At 36.1% G+C, this 22366-nt stretch overlaps 1 protein-coding gene across 1 annotated transcript in view; it reads left to right on the top strand.

Annotated features, from left to right (window-relative positions):
• CDC40 (cell division cycle 40) overlaps positions 1–22366 on the top strand; it is a 38163-nt gene that overhangs the window by 8503 nt on the left and 7294 nt on the right. Inside the window, exons 2-12 of the mRNA XM_085056172.1 lie at positions 1225–1311; positions 2580–2709; positions 11600–11683; positions 13636–13775; positions 14362–14458; positions 16149–16288; positions 17913–17987; positions 18617–18662; positions 19996–20097; positions 21361–21476; positions 21560–21693. Of these exons, the coding sequence (XP_084912298.1) occupies positions 1225–1311; positions 2580–2709; positions 11600–11683; positions 13636–13775; positions 14362–14458; positions 16149–16288; positions 17913–17987; positions 18617–18662; positions 19996–20097; positions 21361–21476; positions 21560–21693 (1151 nt within the window). The remainder of the gene's footprint in view (positions 1–1224; positions 1312–2579; positions 2710–11599; positions 11684–13635; positions 13776–14361; positions 14459–16148; positions 16289–17912; positions 17988–18616; positions 18663–19995; positions 20098–21360; positions 21477–21559; positions 21694–22366) is intronic.

Below are 22366 nucleotides of genomic sequence, written 5' to 3'. Positions count from 1 at the left end.
CTGCTGTTGAATTGGGGAGAAAAAAAGCTTCTGGGCAGATGCATGTCAGAGAATAGCTAACAATATTAAACACATTAAGAGTATGCCATTTTGCTCTTTCAACATGCTATAATACAAAGCAAGATTGAGTTTGTTTGAGGTAATTTTCTATTAATGAAGTGACTGCTAAAATTTCATCCTCTGTTGTGCCACTTTCTCTGTGGGTCACAAATGCTTTTAGATCCTTTCGTAGGTAAGCACTGACTAAGCAATAATGCTAAGATAGCTTTTTCAGCATGCTTACTAGGGATTTTCTCAATATACTAGCACATTGTGAGTCCTTTTCCTTTTCAACTACTGTTATTCTAGAATAAAGATACAGGAAGCAATGACTGTAATAATTCTGCAAAATAACATTCTTCTTCATTAATAGCTCTTGATGAGGGGAGAGGTATTGTTGATGTGAAAGAGCCTTCATAAAGCTCTGTGAAACCAGGTCTTTTTGGACACTGCTATCTTATCAGCCTTTTTCTTTCTTCTCTGTCTTCTATTTCAGCTGCATGTGCCCTTCTGAATTTTTCCCTATGAGTTGCTTGAAGTTATTCTTTTGGTTAGTCCCTCTTCCTTGTACCTTCATCTATCAAGTTAAATTTCTGTCACAACAGGCTTAGAAATGTGTTTAAGTACTAAAGCTGAATTACATTTCTACCTTTTGGTATAAAAATATACCTTTTGGAAATTAGGGATTGTTGGATTCCTTGAAAATCATTGTTATACTTAATGTTTGTGCTAATGCATTTTTTTTTTTCAGAAGAGTTACTTATGATTTCTGCCTTCTACCTCTTGTAGAACTCTAGCTTTCATACTTTTGTATTAAATTTGTGACCACTTTAATTGGTTCTTCTTTACAAGTCTGATTTTCAAATATCCTCAAAAAAAATCTTTCCTCCAATCTTGCTGCTGTTTTTAAAATGTGTGCATGAAATCTTGAGAAAAAAAAAAGGAATAATTAGTCACAAAAATCTGCACATGTCTTAGATGAGTTTCTCAGTGATGGCCTGACATTGGTTTTGCAATCAATATTTTTTAAAAATAGGAACTTCAGCCAAGATACTCTTCTCCTTTCATAATGCTGAAAGTGTCAACTTGAACTACTACCCTAATTTAGCTTGAAAGAAGGTAATGTCATATATTTAAAAGTCTGTGTGTGAAAAATGGGTTATTAATATGTCTGTTTTATTTCAGGAAGATGTAGAAACGGGAGTCCACCTTGATCCTGCTATCAAGGAAGTTCAATACAATCCCACTTATGAAACTATGTTTGCACCTGAGGTAAGAAACAATGTTGGTCTTTAGAGCAGAAATGCCTTTGGCTTAATTGGCAGAGGTTCTATATATTTCATGTGAATTTCCTATAAGACAAATTGTTTGGATGCTTGCTGCATTTTAGAATATAGTTTGGGCAAATTAAAAATAGGTTCTGCACAACTGTGTTGGTATTTTTAATGCTTGAATTTTAATACTCTCCATGAAGCTCTTCTAAGAAGAGTCTTAAAACATTTATCAGAATTATAGCTATGAAAATTAAAAATTAAGCTGGAAAAATAGCATTATAAAGATGTTGAGTTAAACATGATCTGCATTGAAGTGGTCCTTCACTATTTTCACATTTTTGCTATTTACTCATTGTGCTCCTTAGAGCAGAATGATTATTTGTAAGACTTGCAGATATAAGGCTTTTAAGAGGAGGATTTAACATTAAAATCAAAGTACTTTCAGTTTAATTATTCACGTCAGTATTAAGAATTTTAGTAACTTGAGCTATGCTAAATTTGTATAGTGAAAAACCATTTAAAGCTGGATTTAGATTGCCTGGTGCCATGTGAACCACTTTCCATTTTATTATAACTGACAAGCTATCTGAAAGATAAAAATAGCTGTTCAGGCATTTAACTTTTTTCATTATTTGACTTCTTTATACAGTTTGTCTTCTGTTCAACCAGGGGTTAGCGTTCTAGGTAGTCAAATACTGCATCAATCCCAAATTTCTACAGTAGTTATGCTTTATGTTTAGAAAACCTTTTGAGGAGCCACATAAATTGGCCTTTTCATAGCGAGCTTGCATTTTGCAATGTATCAAAGCCATGATGTGTTCTAGCAAAAGTACTGATTCAAACTTACTCCAGTGCTGCTGTGTGTAAATGTTTTACTTAGGGAAACCTAATGTGGAACAGCCTTGGGTTTTGTCTTCTGAGTGCTTATACTGGTTATACTGAATTACAGTATGTGTTGATTCTGTCAAGTATCAATGAGTCAAGTAGTTGATATCAACTGACCTCTTTGCCAGTAATACAAGCTCGAAAGTTCAGTCCTGAAAGCACCTATTCAGAGCAACTTTGTGATTATTATGTAAAATAACAGATTAAGAAGCTTATTCAGTAGTCATAAAGAAATGCAAAGTTGAAGTGATTTTGCATTACAATTTTTGAAAGACAGGTCTCTTTTTTTTTTTTCCTGTGGTTTTTTTTCTGGAAAAGTAGATACACAAAAATAATAAATTAGTAATTCTGTTCCACCTTGTTTTAATGTTTTTGATTAAGTTTGGACCAGAAAACCCATTTAGGACTCAGCAAATGGCTGCACCTAGAAACATGCTTTCTGGATATGCAGAGCCAGCTCACATCAATGATTTCATGTTTGAACAACAAAGAAGAACATTTGCAACCTATGGTAAGTCCATAACAGTGGAATTCACCTTCATCTTTATTGTGCCCAGGCTGGACAATTTACGCTGGTCTCAAATAGAACAATTAATGAGCACTGCATCTTCTGTAAATTGCTTTTTATCAGAATTAATAAAATGGGAAAAGGCTTTTGAATGAGCATCCATATGAATAGAGATTACTGTATTTATTTGGGAAAACTCATTTTGTAATTCCCTTTTGAACTGTAATCCGGTGTATGATCTCCTAGCAAGCCCCTCTTAATTAATCCTTCCATCAGTTGCATCGAGTGTAGAAAGCACAAATCAAAATTTCACACTTTTCACATGACTAACTGTAGGTCTGTAACGCAAATAGATTCTTTCATGTGATTCTGACTCTCTCAAAACCCAAAGGAAGCCTTACTCATTTGTCAGGTTCTTCGGTGGTTGCCTCTTGATACAAACTGAATGAACCAGATTTTCAGAGAACAGGAATACATTACTGAAATAGTCTTGGCAAAGACAGACCCAAAGAATTCTGTGTTGGTGGTCAGTGTAGCATCTGCTTTCTTACTTTAATAACTTTTTCACTTGTAAATAGTGGAGTTTGAAAAATAAAACATTTGAGTCTTGTGGAAGCTTGAGGTTCAAACAGACTTTTTATGAATTCTAAGAAATGTTGAATTTTTTTTAGATAGGAAAAATGTGGAAAGACTATGGATTCTAAGTATTCCTTTTGACACATTTGAAAGAACAAAGCTGCCATGTATTCACATATAACAGTGGTTAATTTTTCTTCTGTGTTGTAAGCTTTCATTTCTGTTTTAAGCTTGATTGCAAGTGCTTGTTCAGATGAAGTATCCTTTATATGCTCAAAATTCAGTTTATTAGCAAGATCTGATACTTCCTGTGTAGACTTAAAATGTCACAACACTCAACTCTTTGCACAACAGATTTGCATCTTTCTTTATTCATATTTACATTCAAAATACTGCTTCTTGCAAACTGTTTTGCCTCAAGAATCACCTTCCTAAACAAGTACCCTTAATTTCGTTAGGGCTTCGTGCATGCATGAATTCATTTACTGCATTCTGTAATGCATGAGTTTGGGACTTTATTGCTAACATTTGTGGTAGCTAGGTATTACAGTGAAAAAAATGCCTAACTTCAGAGACTATCACATATTCAATTTTTCTTTGAATTTTATTAGAAGTTTTCACATAAATGTTAGAAATTGAAATATATTAATGACACAGGTTTTCTCTTACATAGTTTTAGCTAATAGGCACTCTTCACTGAGTTGTTAGGCTGTGGAATATTAGCAAAATGACAATATTAAGAAATGGGTATCTAGTTTCATAGCATAATTTTAACTTGCTTGATTGTAATTTTGATATTAGAAATTGACAGGCAATGCAAGTAGGGAGCCCCTATTCAAGATCTGAATAGACAGCTTAGATTTTTTTCTGTGAAATTAAATGTAACATTTTTGGGTTGGGCATTTTTTTGTGTGTATAAAATACTTACTGGGGAAAAGTATCTGTAGGCATATAGTGTTTGGTTTGGTGTTTTTTATTTGAAAAGTTTAGTTTGGAGAAAGATAAAGCTAATAAGTCTACTCAAAACTACTGCTATTGGTTTATGCCATCACACTATAGCATCTGCCTTGGAAGCTGTGAGCATAAAAATGTACTTTTAAGCCTTGTAACATTGGCAACTGTGCAGCTGTCATTCAGCTTTCTAGAAATGTTCAATAGATAATGATCTGGATACAGTGACAATGGCACTGTGAAAAGGCTGAGATACAGGCAATTTAAACAGCAAGAACCAGCATTGAGAAGCTGAAGTTCAAGTTAGAAGATGCAGTAAGTGAACATGATATTCTAGCTCAGTAGAAGATCTGTTAAAAATAGCACTCCTTTAAGTTGTCAGAAAGTTATCTATTAAAAATTTCTATATTCTCTTTTTCCATTTGGAAGGATGTAATAAATGGCTTCTCAGAAAACACCAAGTGTAAAAATGCAAGTAAATTGATAGGCATAAATCCAAGCCATACATCTTTTTCAAGGCTGAGTCATAAAATGTTAGAAGAACAGGAGTAAACCTCTCTTTTAAAAGCTGCAGATCTTGAGACTTGTGGTCTCTGTTACTCTGTTTAACACCATTGCACTAAGGCAGGAGGTCTTGGACAAATCTACAATAGTTGGCAAGTAGATAAGCAGTGACTGTAAATGAAGGATGAGGGTAGTAAATGAGATCAAGTATCCAAAACATCTCAACTGTCTCGGTATTTTTCACAAAAAAGGGCAGCTTTATATTATGTGTAATCCTGAAAGTTAATACATATTCATTGAGAAACCTATTTATTAATCACAAACAGAACCCAAATATTTTTTGGCAACTAGTCTTTCTTACCAACTTCTTGTGCAGTAAATATTTACTCTTAAAAGTACCTTTTTGTTGTGGTGATTGGATAGCTGAGAACATCCATGCTGTTGCTGGCTGAGGGTTGTTCCAGCCTTTTATTCCATTAGACATGTGGGCAGCAATGGGTATCTAATGAGCAGTAGATAATGATACATCTGAATACTTCTTTTCAATACACAGTCTGTCAACCAAGGGCAGTGCTTATATATTTATTAATTTTCAGTCAATTTGTTGGGGGTTTTCTGTTTTTTCTTTTTGACAAACTTGTCCAGCTGCTTCTTGAACCCATATAATTTTTTGGTGTACACAGTAACCTCTTTCAGGCAACACTGCAGCTTAGCAGCCCCTTGTGTGAGGAAGTATCTCTCTTTTGAACTTGTGGAACTTAACAGGTTTCTAGTTTGACTTAATATCCCCTAGTCTCTTATGCTGGAGAACGAAATAAGGAGTCATTTCTTATTCACCATTTCTTTGTCATTCCTTATAGATCTTGGCCATAACTGCTTCTCAGTCTGCTTTTTTTTTTCCACCTGAATAGATCTGATCAATCTTCTTGTTCCTCTGTTGCAGCCTTTTCATTCCTATGGCTGTCCTTGTCTCTCTTCTGTATCTCTTCTAGTTCCACTGTATGGGTCCTAAGATGGAGAGCAAAGCTGTGCACAGTGGTTACATGTTAATCTCACTGAGAATTTGTTCTGTGAGTAACTTGCTCAAAGCTACTTGCTGCATTTTTCCAGATCATTTATCAATATGTTGAATGTCATGGGCCTGAGCATGAATCCACCAGCAACTTCCTGTGCTGTGCAAACCAACCATTTATTCTTGACAGTGTTTTAATAACTTTTAATCAGTGGACCATATAAGGACCCATGGGGTTTTTAGTGTCTTTGACTGATTACCCTGTAATCAGTCTAACTTGGTTTCATAAAGGTATCCAAGATCAACTAAACTTTGCTCATTCGCAGGATTGTCACCTCAGAAATATTCTGGAGATTTTGTCATTGTAATTTACCTGTAGAGAAAACTTTGGTGTCTGCTCTTCTGCAATGTCTAATGCTTATCCAAGTGCATACTCGTTTTCTTTATTTTAGTTTCTACTCCTTGAATCTTCTAACCACACAAATATCTGGTGGTTTGATCTGTAGTTCTCTGTATCTCCTCTAAAACGTCTTTTGAAAGATGGTGTTATATTTGATACATTCCTTTTCTGTCATATTGAGGTGATACTAGGTGAGAGCTTCTGCACTGTGGTTTGAATTTAGATTTCTTGAGTGACTGCTTCTGGTCCTGGTGTTTTATTACCACTTACTTGACTCTTTAGTCTCCTGGCATTTCACTTCGAGGTAGATATGGTGTTATGTTACTCATAAAGAAAGGTTCTGGCACAGGAGTCTACTCAAGCTCCACTGTAATCAACATGTGTTTAATACAATCCTTACTGGTGCTCTTTTGAGTCCTTGATCATCTGTTGGCCTACACACTGTTGGGCACAGTTTCTGCCCCTCCCAGTTCTGACAAAGGACAATTGCTAGTTTTTATAAGACTTTCCTGTCTTTTGGGGGCAGGCTGCCTTAGTGTAGTGTTTACTTTGTCTGCTGCCTTAGTGTTGTGTTTACTTGGTCTGCTGGAGTTTGGTCTTCGTATTTTCCACATCTGGATGCAACTTCAACTCTTTGAAGAATAGTTTCTTATTTCTAATAGTTTCCCTTTATTTACTATTCATCTGTGCTCACTTCCTTCTGGTTCCTCTAAAGTCATCTTTTATTAGCTGGCAGGCATTAGTTTTTTTTTTCTTCTCCTACATAGTGTCTTTGAAGTGCCCCTGCATTTGAAAAAGGCTTCACCCTTTGGTGCTCACTTTCTGTTCCTTTTAAAAATATTTTCTTAATATAGCCCTCCTGTTTTGAGATGGAAATCATTGTCATAAATGTTTTTATGTCTTCCTTTGCTTTATAAGCAATGTTAGTTTTATACCCCATTATAGCCATTGTTTAAATGTGTATCCTTAGAAAAAATATCTTAAAATCAATTTTCCTGCACTGCTAAACTGCCTTTTTTTCATGTGAATCTCTGGCGTGACTGCTTCATGGTACAAGTACATTGTGTAAAAATCATCACATCTTGGTATGAGATCTGTGCAGTCTGCTACAAGGAGATGACTAAAATGTGTCATTATTACTGTGCTTCTTTCCCTAGCACCTGTTGCTTAATCTCAGTTACCATTTCAGGGTTACTGCATTTTCTGTCTCAATGGTCAGTCAGGAAGTTCTGGCAACTGTGCTCACCACTACTTAGACCTGGAATTTCAGTCCACAGGATCATTTAATGCTCATTAACACTATTAACTGTTAATCTGATTTGTCTTTAGGCTTTCTGTGGCATAGAGCATGTTTTTACCCACTGGTATGACCATATTATTTCTGTATTCTTTCTACCTGGTAAAGCATGTATTCTATCCAATTATGTCAGTACTGTCCTACCAATTATGTTAGTTTATTATTTTAAAACAAGATATTTCAATTTTACTCTATATTATTTTTAGCTTCTGACATTTTGCATGTGTGCTTGGGTTTTCCATTTCCCTGCCCTCAGTTTAAATAGGATTCTGTGCTTATTACTATCCCTGTTACCTGAGGTTTCAGGTTTCTGTGCTACCTTTTCCTTGAGGATATGGGTTACTAAAGATTGTGTGTCATTGCAAACTGCTTACTTTTCTTTAAGTATTCTTTAAGTATATTCCCCAACTATTTTATCAAAAAGCACTCTTTGAACCTTCTCAGTACCATCAGCTTTTTAATTTAGATGAGACCTACCCATCTCAGTAAGGTTCCCTTTATTCCAGGAGTTTGGGGAAGTAAAGTTGTCACAGGCACTGGAGATGTTTTCCACCTTTTGGTTAAAATCTGCAGTGGCTGAGAGAGCTGGGACTGTTTAGCTTGGAAAAGAGGAGTCCTGTGGGGGAGAGCTTATTGCCCTCTACAGCTACCTGAAAGGAGTATGCTGATGGCATAAAATCCATAAAAACATTGAATAAAATAGTCCAGGTAGGCATTTTATAATCCTGTAAAAGGTCCTCTCCCAGTTTAATGGAAAGCCATTAATAATTGCTCTGTGGGAGTCAGACTTTTGAAATTGGTATCCAGTTTTGCATCTGCGGTCATAGGTAATCTACCCTATTTTGATTCCATTAACATAAGGCAGTCTTCTTAATTTCAACTATTAGGTGAAGGCTGTCTCTCTATAAAATAAAATACCCCCCTCACAAGCCATTATAATTTAAAATGCTTAACAAGCATTATTTTTTCAATGTTGTATTCCTTGGAGCATGTCAAAAAAGACTAGTAACATAGAGCACCTGTTTATTCTTCTGTATCTGTGCTTTCAGCTGAAGGAGCCTTTTTTCTTGAAAATTCCCTTTTTAGTATCGTTTTAAAAGTCAATATATGAACATATATATATTTTCAGAAGCAGAATTACAGGTTATTTTTTACATGCTGCACACAAACTGTTCATGAATATTTTAGCCATTTCATAGCTATTTCAGCATCAGCGCTCATCCTAAGAGTGGACTGCTTCATTCATGCAACATTTGGTATTTTTAAATCTCTTCTTCAAAAGATATTAATGTCCTTTTTAATAAGAAATAGTTTTTTCTCCATGAATCTCAAAGCTCTTTATGAATAACTTGGTTATAGCAGGATTATGTCATCACTAACACTGATATTTTAAGAGCTTAAAATAACTGACTTGGAAATAACGCTTGTGTTTTGTTTTTTTTTTAATCTACTCACGTTGCATGCAACACCTACAGTCACTATTACCTGTTAACAATTGTAGGCACTTTATTCTCTGATCACTTCGATTCTGCAGAGATGCCAGTGCAGAGTAGGTTAGTCCAGCTGTATTTTTCTGCATACCTGAGCTGCCTTGGGTCTCTGTGTGCTGCATTGCACAGTGCGGTGTAAACAGGCTTTAATTAGCTGTCTTTCTGGAATGCACATCAAAGTCTAATTATTCAGCCAACCATTTTCAGGTGCATTGAAATTATGGATGTAGGTGGAATTGTATCTTTCATTGCTAAAATGTGGGAAATATCTGCCTCCTGAATAAAACTGAAGGAGACATAGAAGTCAGGGCACATTGTGGGATACCAGCTGAGTAGGATAAAAGCAAGCTGTCTTTTGCAGCTGCGTTTAGGAGTCCCAGCCAGCCAGAAAATATTCTCTTTCACATATCCACTAGAAAGTAGAAATTGTTCAGAGCTTTTCTATGAGAATGATGCTGGACCAAATTCAACTCAACTATAAGAAGTCTTCACTTCCACGGGAAGCTGTGCTTGGCCCAGGGGCCCTATTCATTGGAATACTGTCCCTCTTTTACAAGTACCCAGCAAATAGAGTCCCGGAGATGGTGTCAATACAGTTGGAGGACAAGTAAACCACTGTATTGATTTTGACATTAATCCAAAGTAGTATCTCTCTGCTGTTAACAGAAACTATATGGCTTGGAAGAGAGCTCTTGAAATAGTGGCTTAGTAAAAGCAGGCAGCTAAATTAGGGGAAGTCTGATTGCAGTGTTGGCTCAGTTTGCTTATCCACAGAAATAAATCCTACTAAGAGTCTAGAATAAATTACTTTATTGTTTAACCTAGGTATAGTGGGAATGTATATTTCGTAAAATGACATTGGCATATATTTGTCTCCCTATATCATATTCATGGATCATCTGGACATATGTTGTTCCACAGCTGAGTCTTACCAGGTTTGAAACTACAGGGCTGGTTGGCAGGTGGATTACTCTGTTTGGATGGGAATACCTGCTGAGTTCTTGAAATGGCTCTTCTACTAATTTCAATAGTATTTTTTTCCAGCATCTAAAAAGCAATTAACTGGACCATGTTCTAGGACAGTAGTTCTTCTGAAAAATATTTGGGGAGGCAATGTCCTTTGGCTATTGGAATGGTGTTGATAGGTTCTCAACTTGTATGCAGTTGTATATGCCTTTATGAGCCATTGGTCTCCAGAGTGGACTGGATAATCTTCCACTATTCATGATTGTCTCTGTGAATCAACAAAAATACAGGAATTGGATTGTATGCTGTAGGAATTAATTCATTTTGTGTGTGTGATTACTTCTATTGGTGGTTTAATATCTCTTTTTATCTTTTTTTTTTCCATTCTTGATACAGAGAAATTCTCATCGAGTCCTCAAGGGACATTTTGTCACTTTAATATTTAATAAAAATTGGTGTTGTGTCCGCCAGGGTGCAGTCTTTCCCAAAAAAAAGGCCAGGGTGGTCAGTAACTGTTCAGTGCACCATCTGTTCCTTGGAAACCAAGTGAATTTGTTTGTCTGTCTTAAAAGATCATGCTATCCACTTCAGGAGAGATGGAGTAAAAAAGTTAGATATGTGTATTAATATTGTAAATATCCTGAATAGCTATGAAATGTTGGCTCCTTTTATAAATTATTTGTAAGAGTAATGCAGAAGATTTTGGTGTGGTTGGGGTTTGTTTTGTTTTTTTTTTGTTAATGAGACTCAATAGCCGTAGTCAGGAAATGGAGATGTGAATACTTAATTCTTTTAAAAATTAGAGGCCATGACTGCTACACCTGGTACCATCCACATTAGTTAAAGTAACTCCTTTCAAGTTGAAGCAACAAACTTTCCCAATTCTGGCGGGAGGAGGATTAAGTCATTTTTGCTGTGGGAGACAGAATACACACAAAGCCCTAGAAAACTTAATCTGATTTTAATTTTTTCCCCATCTCTGTCCTCTTCCTTCCAGCTGCCATTGCCCCAGGATTGCTAAAGATGAGTAGCATTCTCTTTGACCCAGCAGAAGCAGTGGGGAGAGCAGGAGGCTGCTACTGAAGCCAGAGAGCTCTCTGTATGCAGTAGCCCCTGGCTGGTTTCCCCATGGCTTACTGCCTTTGCAAACCAAGGAGCAGTGCCCTGCACTAAAGCAGCATCCATCCAACATTGTGTGTCACTGACATTAGATTTTGAGCTAGTCTTTTCCTTGTGCCATGTTACAACAAGAAGAGGTTGCTATGGCATTTCAAAATCTCATGTTTGCATTGCAGCAAACTGGCCTAAGTTCAGCATTGACCTTGTTTAGAGCAGGGGCATCCTGGGGTCCCTTCCCATCAGTTTCTGTAACCTGGCTTCTTGTGATTACCCACCCTTTGTATCTTTATGTACCTTACATTGTTAACTGTTGCCTATTATATTTATTTGTTTCTCTGTGTTGTGCAAATTTAAGCATTCTGATAGCAATGTCTATTCAAGGGCCTCATGGTACTACTTGATAATAATCTTTATACTCAGGCCAAGTGAAAAGTGAATGGTATTCCAAAGTTTCAATCCTTTGTCATCCCCACCTTGTTCAGAGTCAAGAGGAAAGAATTTGCAGAGGGGCAGAGTAGTAGAAGTTGTACAACACTGAAAAATTTGAAATAATGGTATTTTTTTTCCTCTTGTTTCAGGTTATGCATTAGATCCCTCTATAGATAACCCTGAAGTTGCTACCAAATATATTGGTTCTGTAGAAGAAGCTGAAAAAAATCAAGGTAATAAATTCAGGATCTTGTATAAATGACTTGCAGCTGATAACTTTTCATTTCTTCTTTACTAAGAGATGGAATAGGTGTTAGCAAATGAAGTTTTTATGGGAGATTTACCCATGTCCAAAAACACAATAAAGAGACATGATGCAACTGTAATGCAGAGAGGGAAGAGAGATATTGGAGTGTTTTGTTTTCTTGAAGTAACAAATGTTTCAGGCTGTCACAACAAATTTCAAAATAGTATTTGCAATGTGCCATTGCATTAATACAATTTATCTGTTTTTTTTAAACAGCCTTTTGGTCCTCTTAAATTCTGTCTTAGCTAACCTTGTCATGTGTCTGCATTAGGATACCTGTATGTTGAGCTAATCACCAAAACTGCTCCTGATGAGCAAACTGATCACTCTGTGTGCAACCTCTGGCACTCCTGTCAAGAGCTGTGCATTATTGCTGCTTAGCAGAGTTAAGCTCTTTGGGTTATTTGGAAAAAAAAAGTTGGAAGGTTACCAGATGGTAAATGCATGGCATGCCAGTGGAGTATTGACTACCAGAAGCATGGGGTTTGTAATTAATACTTTGATACGAGATATTTAACACTCAAAGGGACTTGTTTGCATTGGAAAACTGTACCTGTGTAAACTTCATGGTTATGCTTTCCCGTGCATGTCTTTTTCAAATATCCTATTCACATGAGTATATAAAGGATCTTTATTTCTGTGCCCTCTTCCTTGGAATATTTCCAAGGTTATTTCACTCTTTCCTTCCAAAGAAGGAAGTGACTAAGATTAAACCATTTCAAAAAATATAAAAATTAACTTTTTTGTAATGGAGTTCAGTAGTTCGTTTTAAGAAAACTCTTGATTAATGCACGATTATTCCTTCATATGATCACTACTTAACTTTTTACACTGCCTGTTTTCCCCTTGTTTATGTAAAGCTCTTTTTGGCTCTTTTGCACTAGATGAGTATTACTGCTGCTGTAGAAAACATTGTTTGAAAATTGCACATAATTTTATATACAATCTTGAAAAACTTAAAATATTTTAAAATAATTACTTACAGTTTATTTTTTTCTCCCATATCTATATCATTTAGTGGTTTTGGTACATGAAATTTTGAGGGCACAGAACTTGTGAAAAGCTAGCACTTCTATGAAAGAACAAGACAGTGGTTGGAGGGAGTGTGGATTTGGACTCTCAATAGTGACAGACTTTTTAATAGGGTCTGTAGCAATAGAACAAGAGTAATGATTTTAAGGCTAATAGAGTTTAAGTTCAGACTAGTTGTAAGGAAGAATTTTTTTCCAATGTAGTTGGTGAAATTCTAGAACAAGGTGCCTAGACAGGTAGTGGGTACCCCATCCCTGGAAATACTCAAGTTCAGGTTGGACAGGGCTCTGAACAGCCTGATCTAGTTGCCAATGTTGCTGCTCATTGCAAGGTGGTTGGAGTAGGTGACCTTTAAAGGTCACTCTCAACCCAAACCATTTGATGATTCTATGAGTTTTTACTAAATTAAAATATACAGTTGTGGTTCGGGTTTTGGGAGACTTGTCTTATTTTCATTTTGGGGCAGGTTTTTTTGAAACTGAGAGGGGTCAGAGGCATCACAAGCCAAGACTTTACTTCCAAAAACTACAATATTTAAAGTATGAAAATTGATGTATTCATACAGTCTGCAGACTTACTGTTAAAAATTCATAGGTACATGCATGGTTAAATACTCTAACAAGCAATGATACACAGCTAAAGTGGCTCCTCTGTAACTGTGCATAGTTAGCAGTGTTCATAGCTGGAAAAGGGAGCAATGCTTTGGCTAATTTTGCTCAAATACTTTTTTCATTTTGTCTTTTATATTGAAAGGAGTGGTAGTGATGGCTTTTTCTTCTAAACTATGATATGACCTCCAATGTTGTGTGCTGTATGAACAGTTAGTGTATTTTTGTCCTTCTTCAGGTTTAACAGTGTTTGAAACAGGACAGAGGAAAATTGAAAAAAGGAAGAAATTCAAGGAGAATGATGCATCTAATATTGATGGTTTTCTGGGACCATGGGCAAAGTATGTTGATGAAAAAGAAGTAGCCAAACCATCAGAAGTAAGTACTGCTTTAACACAACAGATACAAATTGCTAGTACATGGGAGTGGTTTCAACAGAGACTCCAGCTGCACTAGTGCTTGTCCAAGTAGAAGATCCATGGCGTGCTTTGGGATAATGGAAACATTTTAGGTGATATGTCCAAATAATGTGTTCCAAATATTCTGCATTCAATTATTTGTAACACTTTTTGGAAATAAAATTAACTCAATCTGTGTGTAGAGTTTAAATAAAAGAAGCAGCTTGGAAAAAAATTTTGAAGTAAAACTTATTTGAACAAGACTGCCAAATGAAAACCTCAAGTACACACACCCTGAACCCTCCAACCAACAGATACTTCTTGTTCACTCAGTGCTTAGCTTTAGTCTATGAATAAGGAGATAATACTTCCTTTCAGTGTGCATAGCTTTTTGAGCTATTATGATTTTCATAAGAGTATTCTCTTTATCAATGCTTAGAAGTATTTCTAATCTCATTTAGCAATAAACGTGCTCTTAATAGTGAGTAAATAGTAATACAGTTCTGGGTTTTGCTATGTGATTCTGAATGCTGAGTTTTAAAGAGACCATGTTTTATTTTTTCCAGGAAGAGCAGAAGGAATTGGATGAAATAACAGCTAAGAGGCAGAAGAGAGGAAAATTAGAAGATGATAAACCTGGAGAGGAGAAGACTATATTACATGGTAGTGGCATCTTCCTGGCTGTTCTCATTTTCTAGCTCGCTGTGTTTTCTTGCCTGCTGTGTTAATTAGTAAGGATGGCAGACAGCCTCAGCAGTTTAGCTGAGGCACCTTCATGTTTCTGTATTGGAGATAACAGCATTCACAAGCATAAGCATAAAGGACAGGGAAAGAGATAAACTTGGACTAATTTCACTTCGTACTGTGAAGAGCAGCGTGGAAATGTAATATTTCAGGGTACTAGTTTTATTTAATTATTTTTAATGTTACTAGATGCACATATCCCTTTCCTGTTTTACAGAGCAAACATATTAAAGTTATGAGTTTGGCTTAGTTTCAGCTTCAGAATTACTGTAGTTTTATGTGTCAGTATTTTCATCAGCAGGTAGTGCTTTGAGCTATGGCTTATGGACAATTTAGAAAATCACTTGGACTTTATACTTCCTCAATTTTTAATGTAAATGTCCTTGCCATCATACTATGAATAATTGTGTATCTATTAATTACCCTATGGAAGCCTATAGTATGTGGTACCTTTAAAGAAAACAGTTTGGTAAAGTGAGTAAAATTCAGTAATTTTTGAACCTCTTACTTCTGCTCTCTGCGTACAAAACACCCCTGTGCTACACTGCTTGGTGCAGATAGTTTGATAAACAGGGTCTCTCTTTGTGTAGCAGATTCTACAGGCAGGCTCACACACACAAGCTGTGAGCATACTTTCTAACATGCCTTACAGAAAAAGTGGTGGTGGCTGTGAGATAAGTGTTGCTGACATTAATACTTTGTTCTGTTTGTGTGTAGTAGATCATGACAGTATTTATTGAACAACACTGAGCATAACAAAATGAAATTTTAGCTACTGAGCCTCTTATGGAGTAATAATTTTATATCTAGGTTTTCGTGCTCTCTACCTAAAATTTCACAGTGAAAGACCTTGCAGTATAAACTGAGATCTTCTTACATGCAAACATTCCAGAAATCTGCCATTTTGAAGATGTGTGTAAGCATGGATACTGTGCAGGAGTACAACCAAACTTGCCATAACAACGTTCCAGAAACTGAGAAATTAATTTAATCAGTGCACCAGTCATGGCTGCCCAACGTGCATATACTCTGAAATACCCATTTTTATGCACAATGCATCCCTGTGTTTCTGACTGTCCAATCACTTCTTAAATCTAGTTAAAGAGCAGCTGTTGGCTGCTGCTGACCAATATTGGTTCATGCTGGCCAAATCAATCTTTTTTTCCTTGATTTGTAATTCTGTTGATGTGACTGACACAGCACAGAGCTGGCCAGAATGTGAGTTGCAAGCAAATGTCACAGTTAGAGTTGCATGTTTTAATCTATGTAGAGTTAGTGTAAGCAAACCCTTTTTGATCAGGAGAACTCTCTTTCTGTTTGGTGATGAGTAAGATGTGTAGGAGAGAGATTGTTCTAATGTTCAGGTTGCCAGATTCCAAGCAGACTTTGCTGAAATTACTTAATTGGAGCTAACCTGATGTCAAATAAGGTTCCACATCTGTATCCTATGAAGTTGGTTTTTCTTACACTCCCTCTCTCACCTCTCCCTCCATGGCAGAGCAGCTGTGTTGAGAAAAACCTTAATTGTGTGAGTTGTTGAGCCTTTCAGAGTTTATAACCTTAAAATATAGATTCTTGGATTCTCAGAATTCTGTGTTTACCTTTTCAGTTAAGGAAATGTATGACTATCAGGGGAGATCTTATCTTCATGTCCCTCAAGATGTTGGAGTTAATCTCCGTTCTACAGTGCCACCTGAGAAGTGCTATCTTCCAAAGAAACAGATCCATGTGTGGTCTGGGCATACAAAGGTAGGAATGTTTGTGAGCATACAGCATAACAGCCCATTTAATTTTCTGTCTGCAGCTAGTAATTTCTACAAAACTGAAGGATCAGTAGAAGGAAAGAGGGTTTAGTCTTTACCATACACTGCATGGTTGCATTACATGCTCACACAAGGTGTTTGCCTGATCAATTACAGTTGTCTAGCTGCATATACTTTTATGTTAACATAGTGACTTCCTGGCCTCCCTTAAAGGGAAAAGTATTATTCAGTGACTTCTGTGGGATTTGGAGTCACTTCCTAAACTACCGTGTGAGTATAAATAATGCTAATTCTAGAGATTCCTAGGAATGCATGGGGTTTGAGGTTTCTTTGCAGTAAAAGTACTTTTAAGGGCTATTTCATATAAAACTTACAAAAAGTTACATAGGCTTTGTGATTATGGTGCATCAGCACTGCAGGTTTCCCAAATACAGCTAATGCCTTTGAGAGGTGTGTCTTAGTAAGACTTTTCTTTGATATTGCTTAACATCCACAATTCCTTCTTGTGTCAGATACCAAAACTATATACATACTTCTGTTATTAAAAAAGTGTTTCACTGCTCAGGGTTGCAAAGCATATACTCAATTTGCTGTTTCTTTTGTCACTAATTTTAAGTACTGCTTGAGGGGGGGAATATGCTGCACTGCAATGGATAGCACCTTAATAGTATTTAAAAGAAGGAAGAAAGGAGGACACAGGGCACGTTTTTAGCTTTTACTCTTTTTTTTTTTTTTTTTTGGTTGAGTCACATCTCTGAGCTATTCTTTAATGATTGCTGCATCAACGAGCTTATAGCTGCAACTATCAGGGCTTTCCAAAATGACATCTCCTCCCCAAAGCTCTAGTCGCTCCTCTGCCTATTATCCTATTACAACAGACTGATGCATAAAATAGCTTTTTCCTTCAAACAAGATGAATAATGATATCGATGAGAGAGGTAAAAGAAAAATGGGCTGACAAATTTAGAAAAGCTGGGGGATATAAGCAGACAATAATAGGGAGGATAAAGTACCCAGCTCCAACCAGAGGTGGGAGGGAGGAACTGGATGGCATATGAATAGAGTAATCAACATGAAATGGAAAGGAGGGAGATCAAACTATGAGTACTTTGGGATTCTTTGCACTCCTCAGAAAGGAGTACCTGTAATACAGACAGATGGGAAAATGCTGTGCCTAGGGAATCTGAGCTCAGTGAGTAGAAGCCACTGATATTATATGTAAGAAATTGAGCTGGCCAAACCTTTATTTTGTGGGAAAATGCCTCACCCACCCCACCTGAAAGGGCTTGTTATACAGAGACAGTCCACCAACCCACAATTTGTATTTATTTGCTGTGTTTACCACAGTAATGGTCTGGATGTTGAAGGAGGTTATATATACAGCTGTTAAAGTGAATAATTTTTTTCCAAAAACAATAGTTCAAAATACATCACTGTTTCTAAAATGGAATTTGGGCTGGTTATTTCTTTTCAACATACAGTATCTGTATATTTTATGAAGATAAGCTTTATCTTTTTGCTTGGAAAACAGGGCAAACAAACTGAGGAAACCTCTAGATTTCTTACTGTTAACTTATGTTCTTACTGTTAACTTATGTTCTTATTTACAGGGTGTCAGTGCAGTCAGATTGTTTCCTCTGTCTGGGCATATACTGCTATCTTGCTCTATGGATTGCAAAATTAAGGTGAGTTATTTTTCTGTTTTCATGTATATGTTTTATACCATTCTGGAATATACACAGTGCATTTTAGGATACGTAAACATTTGGTCTTCTACCAAATACCTTTTATCTGTGTTGCCTTTATTTTTCTCACTTAACTTTTAAATTACAAACACATTGGAACAAAGATAGAAATAGTACACAAGACTGAAGCTGTTAAAACAGCATTGTTTATTAATAGCATTTAGAAGGTCACAAGTTTCTCACATTGTTTCCTTTGTTGTTATATTAATTCATTTTCTGTGAAGCCTAGTTTTACAACTAACAATAGGTCTTTGCTGAAGTCTTTTACTGAAGTGTTTGTGGTGTGAACTAATCTCACTTCAGTCCAGCATATATCGTAAGAAAGCTGATGTTTTGGGGGTTTTTTTCAGTAGCATAACCTTAAGTCATTAAAGTTATTCTAAGGGGATTTTGCTAATAGGAAGGTGCCAGCATTCTGGTGAATTTCTTGATATATTGTGATTAATCAGTAGATGGCATATGTTTGTAGTTAATTACTTAAAAGATGTTGCCATATATCTTTGCACTTAATTTCATCATAATTATTGGTTAACAATTGACATATTTCCCCCCCCTCCTTTTTTTCCAAGCTGTGGGAAGTATATGGTGATCGAAGATGTCTGCGAACGTTTATCGGTAATAATATTTTTTTTAATTCATTTATTTCTAGAACAACTTCCTGGAAAAATATGATTTAGGTTAGCTTATTAATTTATCATAGAGAGGACTTGTATGCTTCCAAAGCAATGGGTGTTTGGTATGATCTTGGCAGTAAGAATTGAAAAAGATTTAAGTTTCGTTAAGAACTTTGTCATTATTCCAAGCAATTTAATGTTGATGTATAACACCTTACAACCCTTAAAACAAAACATTAGTGAACTACAATAATCAATACTTCATACAAGACTCCTTTTCAAAGGCAAAATTTTGACATTCAATTACCCTATCTTCATGTTGAAAACAGCAACCCTCTGTATTTAACCAGCGAGGGCATCTCATGGTCTGATGATGCCACCTTAAATAGGTCATTCCATCTGTGCTGAGTTTCTAGTGCAAAAGCATGGGAAATCTTTTTTAGGTTCAGATGCAGTCTTTGTTCATGTAACAGGTGCTTTTTAAAGCAGATACCTGAGAGAGAGAAATACAAACTTCTTAGCAGCCTTGAATACAGAACAAAAGTAGCTGATTCTCCTATTGAAATAGGAACATTTCTCGAACACTGAGTGAATATATGTTGAGTAACAATAAAGAAGTCTTTTTTCACCTATTATTTCTGATGACAGCAGTGTGGCAAAGATGATGGCTCAAAAAAGGTTCTCTCTCAATAGACTGCTCTTTCTGAACAGTGTGACTGTTCCTCTCAAAAGGTTCTCATTATCAACCAGATTTGCCTGCTATTTTGCTGTATTTCAGTTACTGTGTCAATATTTTAACTAAAAGAAATGCATGTCTGATGTGGTGGTCAGGTGAAAGTATTGAGCCTGAGTGGTAACACATTTAACATCAGATGAAAGCATTCTTAATTTTCTGATCTAATATTTCCCATATTTTGTACCTGGTTTCTAATTATAAGTATTTCTCCATTAAATGTGTCTCATGTAGTGTTTGTCTCTCCTCTTTTTCATTAGATGTTGCCATTATAGTGTTTTAAATTTTTTCTGAAGTTCTGCTTGTGTATCAATTTATGATGGTTGGTTCTGTGCAATGTTTTTGTTTCTCTCTCCAGTGTCTTAGAGGTGTGATAATATTTTGCAACTCATCATTCTTTAGGAGTTGCTTTTTCTTTCTCTCATGAACCATTCTTTACTAGTTCTCATTAAGATCTTTAATAAGTGATTTTCTTGTTCTCTTTGCATTATTAGAGCATTTAACTTGAGTAATATGGATTGGGTGCTTTTTAAAAACCCAACACATTGGCTCTAAATGTGAATGGATGAAAGTTTACCGTTGCATTTTTTCTATTTTGTAGGACACAGTAAAGCTGTTCGAGACATCTGTTTTAACAATGCAGGCACTCAGTTCCTTAGTGCTGCATATGATCGCTACCTAAAGCTCTGGGACACTGAAACAGGTAGGCTTGTATTTGTAGGTACTGTTATTTAGCACTATTTTTAATTCCTAGTGAATATGAAGATATATTTTCATTCAGATTGTTTCCAATTGTCCTTAATACTGTCCCGTAGTTCACTGTTTAGTCTTTCATTACAGGATAATTAGTATTTTTTCCCTTATATGTTTTGTTTTTATCTGCAGTGATGCAATTAACACTATCTGTGTTTCATATATCTTTTCATTTGAGTAGTTTGATAGTTATTTGTAGAATGGTAGAACAATTTTCAGCAAAAAGACATCTTGCCAAATCATTTAATTGCATGTGTATATTTACAGGCATAAAATTACTCTTTAAACCTAAATATGCTCAATTTAGAAAAATTATCTGACTTAGTCTTTTGCTTAACCTGAACTTGAAGAGCACTCCAGATAAGAAAAGGGGGTGATAACTGAGCTGCTGGTATAAATAGTTGAGGGATAGATCTCATGCTCTCATGCTTGGGAGATGCTCTGTAACATTCTGCTACAAATAGTTTCAGTTAAAAAAAAAAAATACAGGATAGATTTTATCAGTATTTTTAAACCTGGGTCTCTTCCTAAGACAGGAAGTTCCCATGTTTGAAAAAGATGCTAGCTTTCTGGATTGGTAGTGAAACTAGTCTTATACAGGTGATAGCCAGAAAGGTACAAGTCCAAATTCTCCAGTCTTGAGTACGAATTTGAGTCTGAACTCAGTTTTTTAGACAGATTACGGATTAACCTAGCTTTTGTAAGTTATGGATAACGTAATCAGGATGTTTGTGGCTGAAGCTTAGAGGGGAGGTCAGGGCTTTGTTTTGCTGTTGGATTACTGTTATCCTTTTCTAAGCTTAGTCTTGAGGAGTTCTTGCCCAAGTTTGTATCTCTAGTTGAGAACACCACTGATCCTAAGGAGGTGATGTTTTGCAAAGGCAGTGGTCAGCTTGTGATATCCCAAACCAGTCCTTATGTTCTTGATATGTCCTGGTGGCATCCAGGGTACTGAGCAGTTGTATTGTGTGGAAAGCTGAGGTAAACTTACAGAACAGTTTGTATGTGAGCATGTTTATGCAGGTGCATGCGCACAAATGTGAAAGAAAGTCTAATCAAAGAGCTGAGTGAATTCTACCCTCTAATTCTCACAAGGACTTTAAAACAAGTATTGTCTGCTCTTAGTAAAGTGTTTCTTGTCAATACCTGTAAACAACCAATCAGCCTATAGCACTTCCAATCTGGTAGACTATGAATGGGTTTTCTGTTGCAGGGCAATGTATTTCAAGATTCACCAACAGGAAGGTTCCTTATTGTGTCAAGTTCAATCCTGATGAAGATAAACAAAATCTCTTCGTTGCAGGAATGTCAGATAAGAAAATTGTGCAGGTATGTCTGCTCAATATTTAATTCTCTAAAAATACTGGTATTTAGTAAAAAGCAGGTTCTTATTCTGACTCTTTTATTTGTAGTGGGATATTCGAAGTGGTGAGATTGTGCAGGAATACGATAGGCATTTGGGAGCTGTCAACACCATTGTGTTTGTGGATGAAAATAGAAGGTTTGTGAGTACATCTGATGACAAGAGTTTAAGAGTCTGGGAATGGTAAGTTTAAAATTTGGAATTTTACTTCAAAGTGTATTGTGAGCAAAAGGAAAAGAGTTTATTTTTTATGGTATACATAGCAGATAGGCCATTAGAGTGTACTGAGTTCTAGCTAGCTCAGGTAAAGCTCTAAAACTCTATTCTGACTCAATGCTTGAGACACTTCATAGATTTCCTCTTCCCCAAAGAAAACATAAGACAACCCTATCAGCCTGAAGCACACTGCACTCTATTAGCGGTCTCTGCTCTCTCCCCTTTCCCCAAGGGTGTATTAGTCCTTAAATTAACCTCTTAAAGAAACACCTGCTCTATTACAATTGGTGTGTGTTGGTTTTGAATGCTTTGAACTTGGATGTCCATACTATTATATAATACTTGGCCCATGTTTGAAATAACTAGTTTAGTATAGCTTCATTTCTGGTTTTCTGCTAGTCTGGTTTGTTTGGCAATCACTGATATGCACAGTATGAATACAATAGATGACAGGAAAGGGAGAGTCTGTCCAAGAAAAAATAATACAAAATATTTGAAATGGCTTCCAATTTTTAACATTTAACCTGCGGAGAAAACAAATCACTCCTATCTGAAATGTTTTTCACAAGTTTCTAGGTACTAAGATCTTGAACTTAACACTTTAAAGATTTCTCTTTTTGAAATAATCAGTCCCATATCT

This window comes from Lichenostomus cassidix, chromosome 3, assembly GCF_008360975.1.
Source record: "Lichenostomus cassidix isolate B80296 chromosome 3, HeHo_3.0, whole genome shotgun sequence".
Classification (NCBI taxonomy): Eukaryota; Metazoa; Chordata; class Aves; order Passeriformes; family Meliphagidae; genus Lichenostomus; species Lichenostomus cassidix.
The sequence above is the reverse complement of the archived record's forward strand: the minus strand, read 5'-3'. Positions and strand labels throughout refer to the sequence as shown.